This window comes from Schistocerca gregaria, chromosome 6 (assembly GCF_023897955.1).
Source record: "Schistocerca gregaria isolate iqSchGreg1 chromosome 6, iqSchGreg1.2, whole genome shotgun sequence".
Classification (NCBI taxonomy): Eukaryota; Metazoa; Arthropoda; class Insecta; order Orthoptera; family Acrididae; genus Schistocerca; species Schistocerca gregaria.
Window position 1 is genome coordinate 188,993,738 of NC_064925.1, and position 17,980 is coordinate 189,011,717.

At 42.0% G+C, this 17,980-nt stretch overlaps 1 protein-coding gene across 1 annotated transcript in view; it reads right to left on the reverse strand.

The window, feature by feature from the left end:
* The window catches only part of LOC126278062 (vacuolar protein sorting-associated protein 54-like), a 135,588-nt gene that overhangs the window by 19,771 nt on the left and 97,837 nt on the right, over positions 1-17,980 (reverse strand). Inside the window, exon 16 of the mRNA XM_049977883.1 lies at positions 9,075-9,334. Coding sequence (XP_049833840.1) covers positions 9,075-9,334 — 260 coding nt within the window. The remainder of the gene's footprint in view (positions 1-9,074; positions 9,335-17,980) is intronic.

Sequence of the window (17,980 nt, forward strand, 5' to 3'; positions counted from 1 at the left end):
GCGCAACAGAGTAATGATTCTTATTGCTTGGCACGTGAGACACTCCATTCACAACCACTGCAAGCAACTTCAGGACCTGGCTGCAGTCCTGCCTAGCCATTGGTGGGCCATTTGTTTACAGGACTCCCCTTTCCCCTTACCCACTTCCACTTCATAGCACCGCAACTATCATGTGTATTGGCATATGCAGTATGTATGATGTCACAGCCACATTCTACGCAATGAGTACAATAATTTAAGAGCATGTTTGTAAAACTAGTGCAGTGTGCAGCATGTGCTGCACATAATTATGGGCTTTAAAAATGCTTCACAAGACGTGTTTTCTAGTGCTATGCATTAATACAAATATCTAAGTGATAAACACATTCCAAAATAATTTTTCTTCCTTTTTCAATTTTGTTCTCTTAGCTTGAGAAGCAGTATGTCTGTTGACCACATGTCAATTAAAAATTTTATTTTCATCTCAATTAATTACATGCTGACTTGCTCTTTCTATGATTGTGTGTATACACCTTTTTTTAACTTCTATTGCAAAACACGTAGCAACTTTATTTATAAAGGGTGGTCGGAAATTCCAGTTACAAACTTCTACGACATGTAGAGGATAGTGAGTAAATAACATTTTGAATAGGAACCCATGTCAGGAAACATACTGTTTCCATTCTACAACAGTTTCAATGCAGATTATTGTCTCATCCACACCCACATGAGGAATGTACTTAGGCGTGACCCAGCACAATTGTTGCAATCCATTTGAAAAGAATACTGACTCGTTCCATTATTATTCCATTATTACTTAGGCATTTGCATTGCAACTTACAGTTTACATTAGTCGACAACAACAAGAACCCAGCATCTACGACACGAGCCGCAACCTTACATTGCATTACAACAGCAGTTCGATGTGGCGACCACCAATGTTGTTACACACGTTGTACCTCCGAAGCAAGTTCTGGTACACACTCTCCATCCCACCTGGTGTCTCTTCAATGTCTTGTGCAGTGGCCAGAACTCATGCCAGCAGATCTTCCTGTGTCTCTACAGGTGGCTCATAAATTAGACTCTTCATATGACCCCACAAGAAGTAATCCATAGGGGTAAAATCTGGCAACTGTGGCGGCCATGCATTTAGACCACCACGGCCTATCAATCTTTCACTATACTATCTGTTGAGATGTCTCCAGACAGCCAGTGAAAAGTGAGGTAGTGTTCCATCATGCTGAAACCACATTTCCCAATAGACATTCAATGGCACAACTTCCAAGAATGGGTCCATTACATGTCGTAGGAAGACTTAGTATGCGGGACCCCTGAGCTTGGATAGAAGGAAGTATGGTCCAACCACATGACCTTCCAGAATACCTGCCCACATGTTAATTCCAAACCTGTCTTGAAATCCCTGAACATGCGTGGCATGAGGGTTTTCGTATGCCCAGATATGGAAACTTCGAGCATTCAGAACACAATCCCTTGTAAACTTACATTCATCTGTGAAGAGAACTCAATGTGTAAACAGGGGCGCATCGATGCAATGGTGCAGGAACCATGTGCAGAAGGCGATGTATTGTGGAAACTCTGTTGCACCCATAGCGTGTACCCTTTGTAAGTGGTATGGATGTAACTGTTGCTCATGCAGGTTGTCCAAGACAGTACTGTGACTAACATCCATTGCACGCGCAATTGTTTGCGAACTCGTTGATGGGCTATCTTCAATGCAACACAGTACACCTTCTTCAAATTCGGGAGTGCAGCATCGCCGTGGAGCACCACAGTCCTGCCTCCTCACAGTGAAGGTACCCATTTCTCGTAGTCATTGTGTAACTTGGACAAACAGTTTGTGCGATTGAGTGTGACGGTACGGAAAGCGTTCGTGATACAGTCAACTAGCGGCTCTTCCGTTACCTCCAGCTTCGCCATACACAAGGAACATGTCTGTGTATTCCGCAAATGTGTACTGCACCATGTTTTCTCTATCGGTGATGCACAGGTATTGACTCAGTCTCACAGCAAAGCTAACAGTAAGTGACATCTGGGGATCGTTTGATGTAGTACACCTCATTGTGTCTACCATGTTGCATATAAGGACAGGGAACTCTGAGAAGTTTCCCTTGCCCTAAGCAGACATTGACGAGGTACACATCTGAGTTGAAACTGTCATAGAATGGAAACGATACGATTCTGGAGACGGGTTCCTATTCAAAATGTTCTGTACTCACTACCCTCCACATGTCCTAGAAGTTTGTAACAGGAATTTCTGACCACCCTGTATATTTTCAAACATTTCAAGTTAAACTTTACTGTTTGTGTATGCGTTTTGACACACTGTCAAAGTTTAATGGTAATATCATCATGTCTCACTTTTTCAACACACACACACACACACACACACACACACACACACACACACACACACACATGCACATAATTTTGTTTTTGTTTTTTAGTGTTGGTAAGATATAAGAGAAGTTTTTCATGGTGCACATTAGGCAGAAATATCTGATACAGATGGTTGGTTGGTTGGTTGGTTGGTTGGATTAAAAGAGGGGGAAAGGGACCAAACCATGAAGTCATCGGCTCCTTGTTGCGAATAAAACAATGCCACAAGTGTGAGAATAAAACAAGAGAGACTGACAACAAAAAACAGAATGAAAGCAAAAATCACAAGAATGATTAAGGGCAACAAACATGTAAATGGACGAAAGGGGGCAAGAAAACCACAGAAACGGGATGAAGAGATTAAAACAACAAAGCAGATTGGCTGGCTGACCATGCGAATAAAAAACGAGAAGCCAGCCACTCTGCAACACATTAAAACCTCCACACAAAGGACAGGCACAGAAACTTAGGTCAAATGATAAAACCCACGCTCACGAATAAAACATAAAACTGAATCAGCCACTAAGGCGTTGTCAGATTAGCGGCAACGAGTCTGGTAACCCAAGACTGCATTGCTAGGCAGTCAAAGTGGGACAGTGCACCAGAATAAGGGGCCACTTTCAACCGGGCACCACACCAACACTCAGGCGGGTCTTCATGGCGCAGGAGGTAATTGTTGGTCCCGCATGCATGCCCATTGTGGAGCTGGCAGAGGACAACTGATTCCCTGTGAGAGGCCCACATGGAACTCTTCCACACATTCGTAGTCTCCTTAATGACACACTGTTTGTTGTGTGTACTGTTATGCCATTCCGTCTCCCAAAGCCAAAAAACCCTACAGTGTAAGTCAGAGTGCAGGTCAGGTTCAGAGATGCCCAGCTCCAGAGCCGGCTTCCCGTGTAACCTGTTTGGCCAGCCTGTCAGCAAGTTTGTTGCCTGCGATGCCAAAGCGTCCTGGGTTCCACACAAACACCACTGAACGATGGGACCAGTCAAGGGCATAGATGGGCTCCTGGATGGATGCTACTAAAGCATCGGGAGGGTAGCACTGGTTGATAGCTTATAGGCTGCTCAAGGAGTCAGTACACAGAAGAAACGTTTCCCCAGGGCACAAACTGATAGACAGAAGTGCACGACAGATGGCCACCAGTTCTGCAGTGAATACGCTGCAGCCACTGGACAAGAAATGCTGTTCAAAATGGCCTCTGTGGACGTAGGTGAAGCCAACATGAACATCAGCCATTGAGCTGTAAATGTAAATCACTTCACGTCAAGAATTGAGAGAAAGTGACAGAGGAGAGTTGCAGGAGTAACTGAGTCCTTAGGGTCATGCGAAAGGTCCAGACGAATCTGCGACCTAGGTGTACACCGTGGAGGTGTATGCGGACAGACCTGGATGAGAGATGGTAAAGGGAAGGACTCCAGTTTAGACAAAGAGGAACACACACTGGACTGCCGATGCGGGAGATGAACTGTTGCGGGTAGAAAAAGGAGACGGAAATTCGGATGCTCAGGAGAACTATGAATGTGTGCAGCGTAACTGGTGAGCAGTTGTGCACATCTCATCTGCAATGGAGGGACTCCGGCCTCCACCAGGACACTAGTCACCTGACTCTTTCTAAAAGCTCCTGTAGCTAGGCGAACAGCACTCTAGTACACTGGGTCGAGTAAATTCAACACTGAGGCTGCCGCCGAACCATAAACCACACTCCCATAGTCAAAGCGGGATTGAACAAGGGCTTTATAGAGCTGCAGCAGAGTATAGCGATGCTCAGGCAGCAGGGGGGCATTGAGGTGCGGCCAGCATTTCCACTTAAGCTGACTAAGGTGAGGAAGCCAAGTCAATCGGGCATCGAAAACCAGCCCTAAGAATTGATATGTCTCCTCAACAGTGAGTGACCATCATGGAGGTACGACGCTAACAGAAGTGCATGACACACAACTTGCAGTCAGAAACTGGAAGCCGTGGGCGAGAGCCCATGACTGCCCCCTTGTGAATGGCTCCCTGTAGGTGCCGCTCAGCAACACCTGTACTGGTGGAGCAGTACGAAATGCAGATGTCGTCTGCATACAGAGAGGGTGAGACGGACGGCCCTACAGCTGCTTCTAGATCATTAATGGCCAATAAAAATAGTGATACACTCAATACAGAGCCCTGCAGGACTCATTCTCCTGGAAAAATGGGGGGTGGGGGGCGGGGGAGACTATGGGAGGCACCAACGTGGACACGGAAAATATGGAGAGACGGGAAATTTTGGATAAAAATCAAGAGTGGGACTCGGAGACCTCACTCGTATAATGTGGCAAGGATATGATGTCGTGTGGCAAGGATATGATGTCGCCAGGTGGTGTCATAACGCTTTGCATAGATAAAAAAAAGATGGCAACAAGGTGTTGGCATCTGGAAAAGGGTGTTCAGATGGCAGACTCGAGAGACACAAGATTATCAGTGGTAGAGCGCCCCTGGTGGAAGCCGCCCTGACATGGAGCCAGCAGGCCACATGAATCTAGGGCCCAACCGAACTGCTGACACACTACACGTTCCAGCAGCTTAAAAACAATGTTGGTGAGGCTGATGGGTCGATAACTATCCACATCAAGTGGGTTTTTACTGGGTTTGAACACTGGCACGATGATGCTCTCCCGCCAACACGGTGGAAAGATGCCATCACACCGTATCCCATTGAAATAGACAAGGAGATGGCGCTTGTAGTCAGACGAGAGATGCTTATCATCTGACTATGGATCTGATGTGGCCCAGGAGCTGTGTAGGGGCAATGTGCAAATGAGCTGAGGGGCTTCCACTCCATAAATGGTGCGTTATAGGGTTCACTGTGGCGTGTATTGAACGAGAGGAATTTCCTTTCCATCTGCTACTAGAGGGCGTGAAAGGCTGGAGGGTAGTTCACCGAAGCAGAGACTCGAGCATAGTACTCGGCAAAATGCTCGGCAATCGTGTTTGCATCGATACATAGCATGCCATTGATGGTAATATTAGGGACGCCTGCTGGGGTATGGCGTCTCATCTTCGTCCAGACTTGAGAAGGTGACGTATGGCACCCAATGGTCGACACGTACCTCTCCCAACACTCCTGTTTCCGTCACTCTATAAGCTGCTGTACATGTGCAAGGAGCAGCTTAAAGGCTATCAGATGCTCTAGGGAAAGGTTCCAGTTATGTCGCTGTACAGTTAACCGACACACTGTAATTCCCTCAGTGCTTCCGGCGAGCACCGAGGGTCTGTCTTTCGCCGGGCACCCTAAACAGCGAAGGTTTGTGTTTTCTGCTGCAGAAACGATTGTGATAGTCACCTGCTCAACGGACACATCAATGTTACCATGTGGGGGAGAGTCAACGGTGGCATCTGAGGTGAAAGTTTCCCAGCCCGCCTTGTTTAAAGCCCATCTGGGCAGGTGTCCGTGTCTGACACAGGGGCAGTGACAGAAAGATGGGAGAAGTCCTGGGCTGAAAATTGATAAATCAATGTTCAAGTAACTACCCTGAGCCACAATGAAATGTGTGGCGGCCCCAAGCTGTAAGAGGCAGAGGTCAAACTGAGACAGTGAAGTTTCGAAATCCTGGCCTCAGCCAGTAAGTACGGTGTCATCCACAAGGGGTTATGGGTGTTAAAAATCTCTCAAAAGTACAAAAGGTTTAGGGAGTTTATCAATCAGTGCAGCTAATACATTCAGGGATAAATTCTGGAGGATGATATACATTGCAGACAGTTATTTCCTGCATCGTCCATATTCATACAGCCACAGCTTCAAGAGGGGTTTGAAGGGGCACAGTTGCACTACCAACTGAGTTTAGGACATAAACACTATTATAGTCACTACGGTTCCTGTAGTATCCCTTATAGCCATGGAGGGAAGGAGTCTGCATTGCTAGCGATCAGGTTTCCTGGCGGGCAATGCAGAAAGCAGGTGCAAAGCTTAACAGTTGCCGTAGCTCAGCTAGGCGGTGGAAAAGACCACCCCAATTCAACTGAAGGATAACGACATCGTGAGACTGGGAAGGCATGGAAATTCAATCAGGCAGTTTACACCTCACGGTCACCTGCTGCTACCAACTTTTTGGCTGAGCAGTCTATAAACATTGTGTCTGAGGGTCCGGTGAGATCCAGGTCCTCAGCAGACACCAGAATCTCCACCCCATCCTCAGACACAGAGTTTGTAGGTAGCAGTGGCGTGGGTGCCACTGCAAGTTTCTTGTTCTTGGGTGTCTCCTTTTTTTATTTCTCGTGCTGTTGCTTGGGTTTCCCTGGCTGGGAGAACTTCACAGAATCAGTCTCTGGGACTGAGCATGAGCGTGAAGCCCTACAACCAGCTGCTTTTGGACTCTTCAGTCACTGGCGGGTGTCATCTTTCCCACTAGCAGAAACCTGGAAATGGAGTGACCCAAGGGACCCCTTCCTAACGAGATGAACCGAAGAAGCCTTACGCTTCTCTGGCTTGGAAGTGGGGACTAAAATCCCCAATGGTTGGGAGGGCATTGCTCCTGAAGTAGGTGGTGCAGGAGCAACAGAGAGGGAAGTGCCTCTCCCAAGTAAAGGGGCAGGTGTAATATCCCGGTTCTAAGAGGCAACAGGAATTCAAGGAATTGATAGGGCAAGAACTGTTCTCGTAGAGGTGGCGTAAGGAATGGTCATAGCCACAGGATGTAGGCGCTCAAATTTCCTCCTAGCCTCAGTGTAGCTCAGTCAGTCCAGGTTCTTGTACTCCATGATTTTCCTTTATTTCTGGAGACTCGTGCAGTCAGGCGAGCAAGGTGAATGATGTTCACAGTTGACACAGTTGGAATGCACACTGAGTATTGGGATGCGATGGATGTCCATAAACTCGACAGGTGGAGCATTAAGTACAGCGGGAAGTCATATGGCTGAACTTCCAGCACTTAAAGCACTGCATCGGGGGAGGGACTAATGGCTTGACGTCACAGCGATAGACCATCACCTTGACCTTCTCGGACAATGTGTCACCCTTAAAGGCAAAGATGAAGGCACCCGTGGCAACCTCGTTATTGGCAATCTGATTATCCCTCAGACCCCGATGGATGCGCCAAATGAAACAAACACCTCACCACTCTACATTGGCGCGCAGCTTGTCTTCAGACTGCAAAAGAAGGTCCCTGCAGTATATAATACCCTGGACCATATTTAAGTTCTCATGAGACATGACGGTAACGGAAACAACCCTCAACTTGTCACAAGTGATTAATGCCCATAATTGGGCAGAGGGTGCTGTTTTCATCAAAACTGACCAAGAGCACATTTTGCACAAGCCCTCCACCTCCCCAAACTTGTCCTCCAGATACTCCACAAAAAACTAAGGCTTCGTGGATATGAAAGATTCCCCATCAACTCTCGCACATACAAGGTACCGGGGCAAATAAGCTTCACTGCCATCCTTAGCCTCGCGTTCCTCCCATGGTGTGGCCAGGGAGGGGAACAACTTGGAGTCATATTTATTAGCATTGAAGTCAGACTTTGCCCACTTAGAGACTGCTGGCAGGAGACCACCAGCAAGAGATGACGTACTACACTTCATGGCGTGTCAGCCACCCTGATGCCATCCACTCCGACCAGGAGCCCTCCCCACAGGCGCCACCCAGCCACGGCAAAGGCCAGCCGCAGCAAAGGCCACCTGACAGGATGGCCATTGCCGGGAGTTCTGATGCCCCAGGGTGACGGGCATCTACTCCTTGGCATACGCAGGGAGTTAAAGGCACAGCCATCAGCAGAGCGATCCCTGTGTTGCCAGGGGGCTACAACATGGCAGCCCCACCACAACGGACTGGCTACCATGCTAGATGTGATGTGCAAAGAAGTCTGTGGGCATTGTCAGCACAAAAATTGACACTGCATAGTTGCCTCTTATGACAGCAGGAATACCTCGGGCCTATTCTAACCACCGGACCCAGGGGTTATCCAATACAGGTCTTTTCCAGGTTGGTGAAATGTATTTTTATTGAAATGTATTAGGATGTGGCATTTGCATTTTCATGAACAATGTTTTTTGCACTTTTTAAAAATCATCTAAATATTCCTGTTTTAATGCTTGTGTCTTTGCTATGATGCAGTACAGTTGAATAATATGTTGTTATTGCTGTTTCTGTATGCTATGAGCAATGTGCTTTGACATTTTTCCTCGTATTCTCATACTTCGACACGCTTGCCACTTCAATTGTGTGTTTTACCTTGTTTCTAAGTTAATCTGGCAGTAGTGAATGAGGATAAACGTCTCAAGTTGCATTGGTTCCTTATGGCACAATGCACACATATAAGAAGTGTAACACACTCTTCCTAATTGTTTGTTTATCATGACCATAAATTTTCCGTGTTATATGTAATGCTGTTAAAGGTTAACTGATTCTTCCGAAAAATTATTTTCAACTTTTTGACATTTTTCTTACCATTTGTAGACTGTACATAGGTTTATTTTATGGGTATATATTTAAATACTGTAGTCTATTGTGTGTATTTGTGGAACGTCCATAGTATATGTTGGGAGGTGGTGCTCACATCCTTTTTTAAAGTACAGCATTAATACTCACTGTGAAGACACAAATACATTTGGTAATCTGACATTGACATTCTTTCTGATCTTCAATCAATGTTTTATAGGTAACTGACAAATTGAATTTTCCAGAAGGAAAATGCTAGTCAGCAACAACAGAGAGAAGCAACTGTTACGCACCATCAAAGTGTACACGCACAGCAGGCAGGAGTGCAAGCAGCAGTTGGAGAGCACGAGACGCCAAAGCCAAGTTGGTGCTAGTGATTGTCTTCAGGCCCGCTGAGTGCAGCGCACCAGCACCGAGTACCAGTTGGCAACACCGAGAGTTAAACAGCTTCAGTAGCTCAGCAAGATTGCGACACATGAGAGCTACTGTTACAGGCAGTTCCTCTGCACACTCACAGTACTCTGCCACCATCTTTATTAGCAGCAATGCTGTCCTGTAGATCAACAATATAATTGCTTTGCATTAAAAAGTGCCATAACAAACCCAGTACATTATTGGTAACAAAAAAAAAAGAAACTTTCCATCATTAAATTTTCGATCTCAGGTTTACAACAGATTAAATTAAATATCAACATTTAATGCCACAATGTTACTCAAAGTAGGATTCAGAGTAATTTACCATTTGAGGTGGAAAGGGTCAATAATTGAACAGTCAGCAATAACATTCAGAAGCTGAGGGACAGATTACTTTCAGAATATTCTAATACAGACATTAAAAATCTCACCTCAATAATAGTAATAGTAATAATAATAATAATAATAATAATAATAATAATCCCACTTCCCTGAGACGTGCTGCAATAAATATGTTGTCCTCAGCTAGACAGATACAGGGTAGTTACCTTATTTACCTAATTATAAGATGACCCTTAATATTAGATGATCCCCACCCAGTTGCCCCTGAAAACATAGCAGATTTCACTTTTATACTGACTTGTTTCCAAACATATCATCTGCCAGCCACTCTCTCATTTGCTGTGTAGAATCAGAAGCTGATACAGCCCCGATTGTTCCCGCCACGCCTCATGGTGAGTGTCTACAACGTTGCTCCACAAAAAAACATTAAGTACGCCACATACCCAAATCTAGACTTTTAGCATATCGTGCAGAAATGTATGCTATTGCTGAGTATTTGTTCAGTTTTAAAGTCAATTTGATACTGAATGCAAATGGATTTAGGCACACTGCAGTTTAAACACTTAGATGTTTGTAAAAAGCCAAGGTACACAGTATTCATTCCCACAGTTGACAGCACGATGTCATTTCGGCTCCCTCACAGCTGCACTTGTTGCATTGTGCTCCATCCAACATTCCGTACTGCTGTTCTTGAGCACCAGTGAAAAGTGCATGACAATTTCTCCCCGAGTGCAGGACATACGTAACAAAGCAACTAATACATGAATAAAAGATTGCAATCACCATTCAGTACAATTCTCGAACCTGTGATGTAACTACATCTGTTGATGCTATCTCCAGAATAGGTCTTCCGCTGTAATTTATTCTTGCGATAACAATTGCAGTTGGTTTAATGTGATTTATTTTGTTTTTTAGACATTTAACTCTGGATTAATTTTCTTTTACATTTCATCTGAATGTCATCACCTTGCTCCAAAGCTGATTAAAAATTGGTAATGTTTTTCCATGGTATTCTAATACATGAATGGCAATCCAAATGCAAATTATTACAGTTTCTCATTAACAAATAAAATATTAACTTTGGTTCAGAAACAAGTGATGGTTTTTGAAGGAGAAGATTTTCACCTTTCAATGTTACCTTTACTTAAAAAGCAGCATGATTGTATGCATACAGTATCGATAGATACGAGAACTTTTATTATGAACCTGTTAAAATACAACAAAAGTTTGTAAGTTGATAGAATTTAATGTCATTTCCTCTGGTGTTTCACACAACTGTCAATTTTTAAGCAGAGCACTTGACTGTTTTACTTGCTAGTACATAATTTCTTGTGTACATCCCTTGTGCTAGCACCACGAGTCAAATGTCATGTGATTAGTCAAGCGAGATCGATACTGTATCGAGTGCTTCGGCATATCGGGATATCTTGAGCCTATTTGAATGCAAGAACTGTTTGCTAGACCCTATTCTTTGGGATGGTGCAAAACAAATTTGTATAAAACCTCTGTAAAGGTAAGCCAATCCATATATTAATCTATTAACAGTGTAAAAGCACTGTCATCAGCAGCAATTGTGTGATCTGGGAATGTACCTCTGCTTACAATTAGGTAAATATGGTAGTTTCAGATGAGAGCATTTGCCAAGAGACATTTCCTCCATCTTGTTTTCTTCCATTCTGTCCTCATCCACAAAATGCAAACATCCCTCAGCTTCATTAGCACTCACTCATTACAATCACACAATACAGTCACACACTATGTACTTCAAACACACTGAATGGAAGCTACGGTAAGCTGTGTCTAGCAGCATGCATTTATGTATGATGACTAGTAAACCAACTGTTGAATAAAGGGTAAATCAACTATTGTATAAATTTGCTTAAAAACAAATAAATAATTTAAAAACACAATCTGAAAGACTCTCCACACACACTTTCAAATCTGCTGGCAAAGTATAAATAATCGAATGCAAAGAAAGAACAAAAAGAGTGGAACATTTCTGGGAGCAGCTACAAGACAACATGCAAAAACGTTCTAGAGAAACTTGGCATCTTATTAATGGGGGGACTTCAATAACCTGATATGGGAAAAAAAATACAAAAAAATTGTTGGAAACTACACAGCACATAACAGAACTAACCAAAGTGGCATCAGACTGACAAAACTATTCCAAGCTCACAACACAATCCTGAACTGCACAGCCTTAAAAAACCATGGGTCTCACCAAACTGAGGTGAAACTGAACCTCCATAAAAAAATACATAATGTTGAAGTCCTCAGAGGAGTCAACCTATTTTTCGATCACTACCTTTCTAAAATAAAACTAAAAATCATCCCCAAAAGGAAAAAACAAACTAGTGGCCCAAAAAGCAGAAAATACGACCCAGGAAAAGCAAACTTCAAAGACGTTCCCTTTGCAACTGAAGACATGCGAAAGAAACTGGAATCAAATAAAAGAAAGCTAATAACCAAAGCCCCCCCCCCCCCCCCCAAAAAAAAGAAAAAACACACACACACACACACACACACACACACACACACACACACACACACACACACACACACACAAGAAGAACAGATTCTCTTTCAGATCAATGAAGACTATATCTAAAACAACACAAAGAACTTCATAAGACTTTAAACCCAAAATTACCAAATAAGGCCCCACAAACCCTACATCTCTACGACAAAAACAGAAATACTGTCCACAACAGCAGGGATAACTGCAAAATATTGGCAGAATACTTCAGTATGGAAAACGTCAACAAAAATAAAACAGACTCTCTTCAACACAGCTTTTAAGAAATCTGGATAAATCAAAGAATCTCAGGCGAGTGGAAGACAGCCCTCAACCACTCATTCCAAAAGGAAGGGTTCAAAACAGATACAAACAACTACAGAAGGATGTCATTCCTAGACACAACATTTAAGATAATGTTATTTCTTTCATTGACTTTCATGAACAATATGACTTGACAGACAAGGAATCCCTCATATCTGTACTGAAACAACTAGAGAGCATTGGAGAATTAGAATTAAAAGCATTCATGTTCTGGGCGATATTTCCAAACCCTATCACTTTCCCTAAATGTCATCAGTCCTTTTCCTCCACCCCTCTTCCTAACCCTTCTTCCAGAAGGAAGAACTTTAATGTCTTTATATGTGTGTTGTCCTGCCACTGCTTGGTGAGTAGATTTATCTTCGAAAACTGATTATTCTAAAAGAATTAAACCTAGACAACAAAACAACAAACCTAATCTTTTGACAAGAAAAGCTTTCACATATAATATTGGTCTCTAAGATTAATAAGCTGCAAGTGTAGCGAAGCTTTCACATCTAATGCTGATCTTTTTGGCGCGTGTTACTCTTTAAGATACATCACACGAATGTGCCAGTAAAATTTTTAACAACGAAATAGGAAGTTAATGTCACCTTCTGGGCTCTAAATTATTCTTAATGGTCATCCTCGAAGAGTTGTCTTTTAAATGAGAGTAAACACACTGTGATTTAAAAATTCACCGTCCATTTCCGCACATAGTTCATCTTGTGTAAAAGGAAATATACTTTGAGAGCAACACTTTTCGAACAACCGTTCACAATATTTTCCAGCAAAATGTTACAAATAGGTTAGTTTCAGCAGTTGCCAGAGTGTGCCAGATAACATGCATAACTGTGCTTGCGCAGCTACAATGACGCAGGAAGCCCTTACGTTCGTACATGTAAAACATTAAAAGATCTTACATTATGTCCTAAAAGAAAGAAGACATTAGAGAATACTCCAAGAGGATTGGAATTTCGTGAACCATACTATAATGCATAATTTGGTTTAAAGTGCACATTCATTATGTCCAGATTCGGATTTAAAGTTACTTGGAGTACCAGTACTGTATCATCTCATGTTTGGTTCTTTATTATGGCATAATGCCATACGTGTTAGAAGATGAAAACGTGCCCTTGAAATGCAGCGAACATTTGAGACTAGCCAACAATGTGGTATTAAACACTTCATTTCAAATAAATTGACTCCCTCAGTGGAAAAGATTAATAGAAGCCAAACTTTTTTAGCAAATTGACAAAAATAACTTCACTGTTCTGCAAGACGATTAATGCTTGACTGTCAGAAAGACGGAAATAAATTAAAATCTGAAACTATTAACATATTTTAGCCTTCTGTAATTATGTGAAAGTTTTTTAATTCACTTGATAGCTCCTGGCCACAGAAATTTGTTTTGTTTTCACATGATGTGACAGCACTAAATGACAAGAAAATAGCAAAATCACTTAATGTAAACACGGGTCACGTGGAGACTACCAAATTCAACTCAGACTGCTTTGTGCATCAGCCCCAGATGCACAATATTTCCAAAACGGGGCAATACTAGATAGTGGATGGTCCAGACTCCCTCAGTGAAATGAAGAGAACTTGTTGGTGGTTTTGATTTCAACATATGGCCTCACATCATCATGGAGTATAACCACATTCTCCAAATCAAGAATCTCTTGGTGCATCTTCTTGACAGAAGCCCACAGATATGACAGTCTGAAACAATAATAGTTGGCACTGATGGGTGCACGTATCAGTATGAAATTCAATAGAAGTGGACCTTGGTGATCCCAAATGACAATGTTGCTTTCCAAATAAGTGACACTGCACGGATTTTTTGTCGTCGTCACAAGCAGGCCCAGATGCTGAAATTTTGGCATTAAATGCAGTATCCACATTTCATTATCAGTAACGATGTGGTTCAGGAAACCGTCATGCTCCTGAGCATACCACTGTAGATGATTCGGTGAAGCAATCATGCTTGCCTTTGATCATGTCATGCAACTGCTTAGGCATCCACCGGCATGTAAACTTCCGGTACCCTAAGGACCTGTGAACAATGTCAAAACACTCCATTATCAAATTCCACGCTCCCAGGGAATGCCCTTTAAGTACACAAGCACCAATCTGATTTCACAACTGCATCAGTGCGAGAATGGTGCTATCTGTCAGTGATGAATGCGGTCTCCCCGAACATTCGTTGTCATTTAAGTCTTCACAGCCTTTTGCGAACTCACAACTCTAACACCACCCGATACATTTCACAGCAAGTCACTTTTCCCTGTGCTTGGGCTGCTTTTTCCTAGTGCATTTGTCCCTTGCTCCATAGAAAATGAATCACACTTTGCTGCTCATATGTCATCGATACGTGAATCACAAACACCATCTTCAACAACTGACAGCAGCACCATACCATGGAACTACCAGCAGATAAGGCCAGTCCGGTCCAAGAACGGTCCACCACTGGGTATGGATAAGTTGACTTCACAATTACAGCCATAACTTGGTTACAAAACTACATTCAAAGAAGTTCTGATACAACACCACCATGAAATTACAGTCTTTGAGCAGCGCAGTACCACCCACTATAGTGCACTGGTGTAGAGATCATTAATTGCAGCAAATAGTATTATCATCAGATGAACATGCAAGCTGCTACCATTAATCTACCTTTCAGGGTGCAGGATGGTGTAATAAATAACAGGAGTGGCACACCTTTTAAAGTTGGATCAGATCTGGCCACAATTAGCATAGATAAAGATGTTGAATTGGTGTCCACTGAAGTAACAAAGCTAGATGCATAAAGAAGTTAATCACTATGTGTGTTAACCACTCACCTAGTGATAATGTGGACACTTTTGTCAACAAATTAAGTGAAGTCCTATGGAAAGCATCTCAGTCCCGAACACTAACATAACAATATGCAGAGACCTAAAAATTGACACAGGTTGTAGGGAAGCAGCCTACTCAAGCCTTATAAAATTCACATCAGTCTTTCCATTGTGCGACAGCCAGTCTGCTGTAACTAGCTCCGACTTCATAAATGTTGCACAATACTTAAAAAATCAAATAAATAACCTGAAACGTTTCTAGCATGTCAGGAGTAATACTAAATCAATGTGTATTGAATATCAGTTCAATAACTTTAACCATTTTCGAAATTTGGACGTTTTTCTGTAAAAATCATTGGCGCAACAGAAAAGAGCTAGCAACTTAAAAATTTATATTTAGATTCATTTTGTATAATAATTTAGTAGAAACAGTATTCTGGATCTCACAAATTAAAATTTTAGTTGAAATTCATGATTTTCTGGCTTTTGTCTTGGAAATTAAGGAAGCAAAATAGATTAAGTAGGCGAATAAATAAAGCTAGGATGTTTAGATTTAAGAAGAAGGGAGATCCGCTATAATCATAAAAATGTGAGAAGTTTCAACAGAATAACTATAAAACTATAGCTATAGTGTATCTCCAAAGAGCAAGTTCAGAGCTCGTCTACTGCATGTAGTGTAATTAAATTAATTCTCTCGGCCAAAATATTTGACTTAGCCACGTCAGACTTTTATTATGATTACTTAATTGTGTGCTGATTGCACAATTAAATTGAAAGCTTCATTGGCCATCAGCAAAGGAAGCAATGATTTATTTAATAACTTAAAGTGGTGCATTACTAGCCCAGTGGCTAGTCGGGAGAGTAGATTTGATCAGGCGTTCCCTTAGCTGTCTGCACCGCGGCTTTATATGTAAGAACTCTGCGTGAGAAAAAAGGAAGGCCCCAGTTCTCTCCAGACGCAGATTAGCGCACCACCTGTGCCGGGAGTCGCGTCGCGTCGGTATCATTGCTATAAACAGCCTCGGATGCCGTAATAAGTTACTAGGGATATGCGTAACCATGAAATCGTTTTTGAGTGAAGTGTTAATTCTGGGATGACTTTAATGATCTATCTTCAGTATGCGTATGTCGTATTTTCATGTGCCGCCGCAGGACAGACATTCTACCATTATTTAGCGTGGCGTTTGATGAACATTATCATCAAATTATGGCGAGCATTCACTTAAACATTTAATTTGAACAGTTATAGTTGCATCAGCGCATTAGAGTCTGAACTGCTCTGGTAGTTGGATTGTGTGGATTCTTTTTTGATCTGTGACTTTCAGAATGTAGTGGACATTTTAGAGAGAATGGTTTTTGATTATGAATCCCAGACAATCTCCTAATTCCTCAGAGCTATAAGCTGTAGCTATAAATGTATTTCTCAGATGAAGTGGGCACTAGGAATTCTATTTACAGGCCTCATGTTTTGCTAATCACTTCTGGTTGCCAATATTTTAGTTAGAGAGCCAGTGTTGAGAACGGCAAACAACAGCATTAAATAAATAATAGGAACATTAACAATTAATCCACCCGCCGCCCCACAAGGTGTCGAGGGTGAAATTAGTAATAACTTCCTAAACATTTTGAGCACTTTTGGCCTGGCTGAAATGGTGCTTAAATGGTGAACACTATTATGAGGGTTCCAAAAAAGTTCATCTGCAATTTTAGACCGTGTACTTACAGATACAGACAGGAAATGTCGTAAAGTATTTATAAGAGATCTCGGCTTTTCGTATATTGCTATCAGATAGTAAAACTAAGCACAGGCTCAATGAACCATGCAAAACTGAAGACCTAAATAAGATTTTTTAAGGTCATAAGATACATATTTTTAAAGGACATTGGGAAATGAAATCTGTGATGAAGTATATATGGAAAGCAATCTAGTTATTCAGTTATGTAAATTCTGCACGTTGTTTAATTTAATTTCTGAGCAGACATTTCCAAAAGGAGCCATTTCTGCAGAAGCAGCTAATGAAAATACATGGATAACTGTACGAGAAAATCCTCATAGGCAATTAAATTTCTCAGTTCTTTGTAAAAGTGTTGCACTAATCCACAGTTTCTAGAGTACATTCAAAGTTTTAAGAAACACATACAAGAGGGTACTGCTTGCTGCAAAAAAATCATTCACGGACAGAATAATATATAATGTGAAAAAAAGGAAAAGTGGTATGGGACATCATAAAACAAATTGGAAAACGCAGACAAGTATACCAACATATAAACAAAGACAGAAATAGAATAATATAAAGTTCTCAACAAGAATCAAATTTTGTAAATGATCATTTCTATGGTTCTGTGGGCAAATTGCAGAAACATTTTCCTAAACGCATATAGCACCCACAATGACTTACACAGCAAGCACAATGATGATGCTTCCCCACAACGGAGCTTGAATCTAGAAAGACAATACAGCAATTAAAGAATAAGAAGTCAAAAAAGGCACAAATGAGGTTCCTGCCTCTGTTCTGGAGGCATGCATAGACAGCACACATGCTCCATTAAACATAATATGTGAGTCCTTTAGTTCTGGTGTTTTCCCAAAGTACCTACAGCAAGCACAAGTGGTTCCCTAACTAATGGTAATGCAGAACACATTGGAAACTACAGGCCAGTTTCACTGCTGTCTTCATTCTCAAAAATAATTGAAGTAATTATGAACAAGAGATTGATAAGTTACACAAGTAAATAGAACCACTTTATCACAAGTGCAGTTTGGTTTCAGAAGTGGGAGAAGAACAAT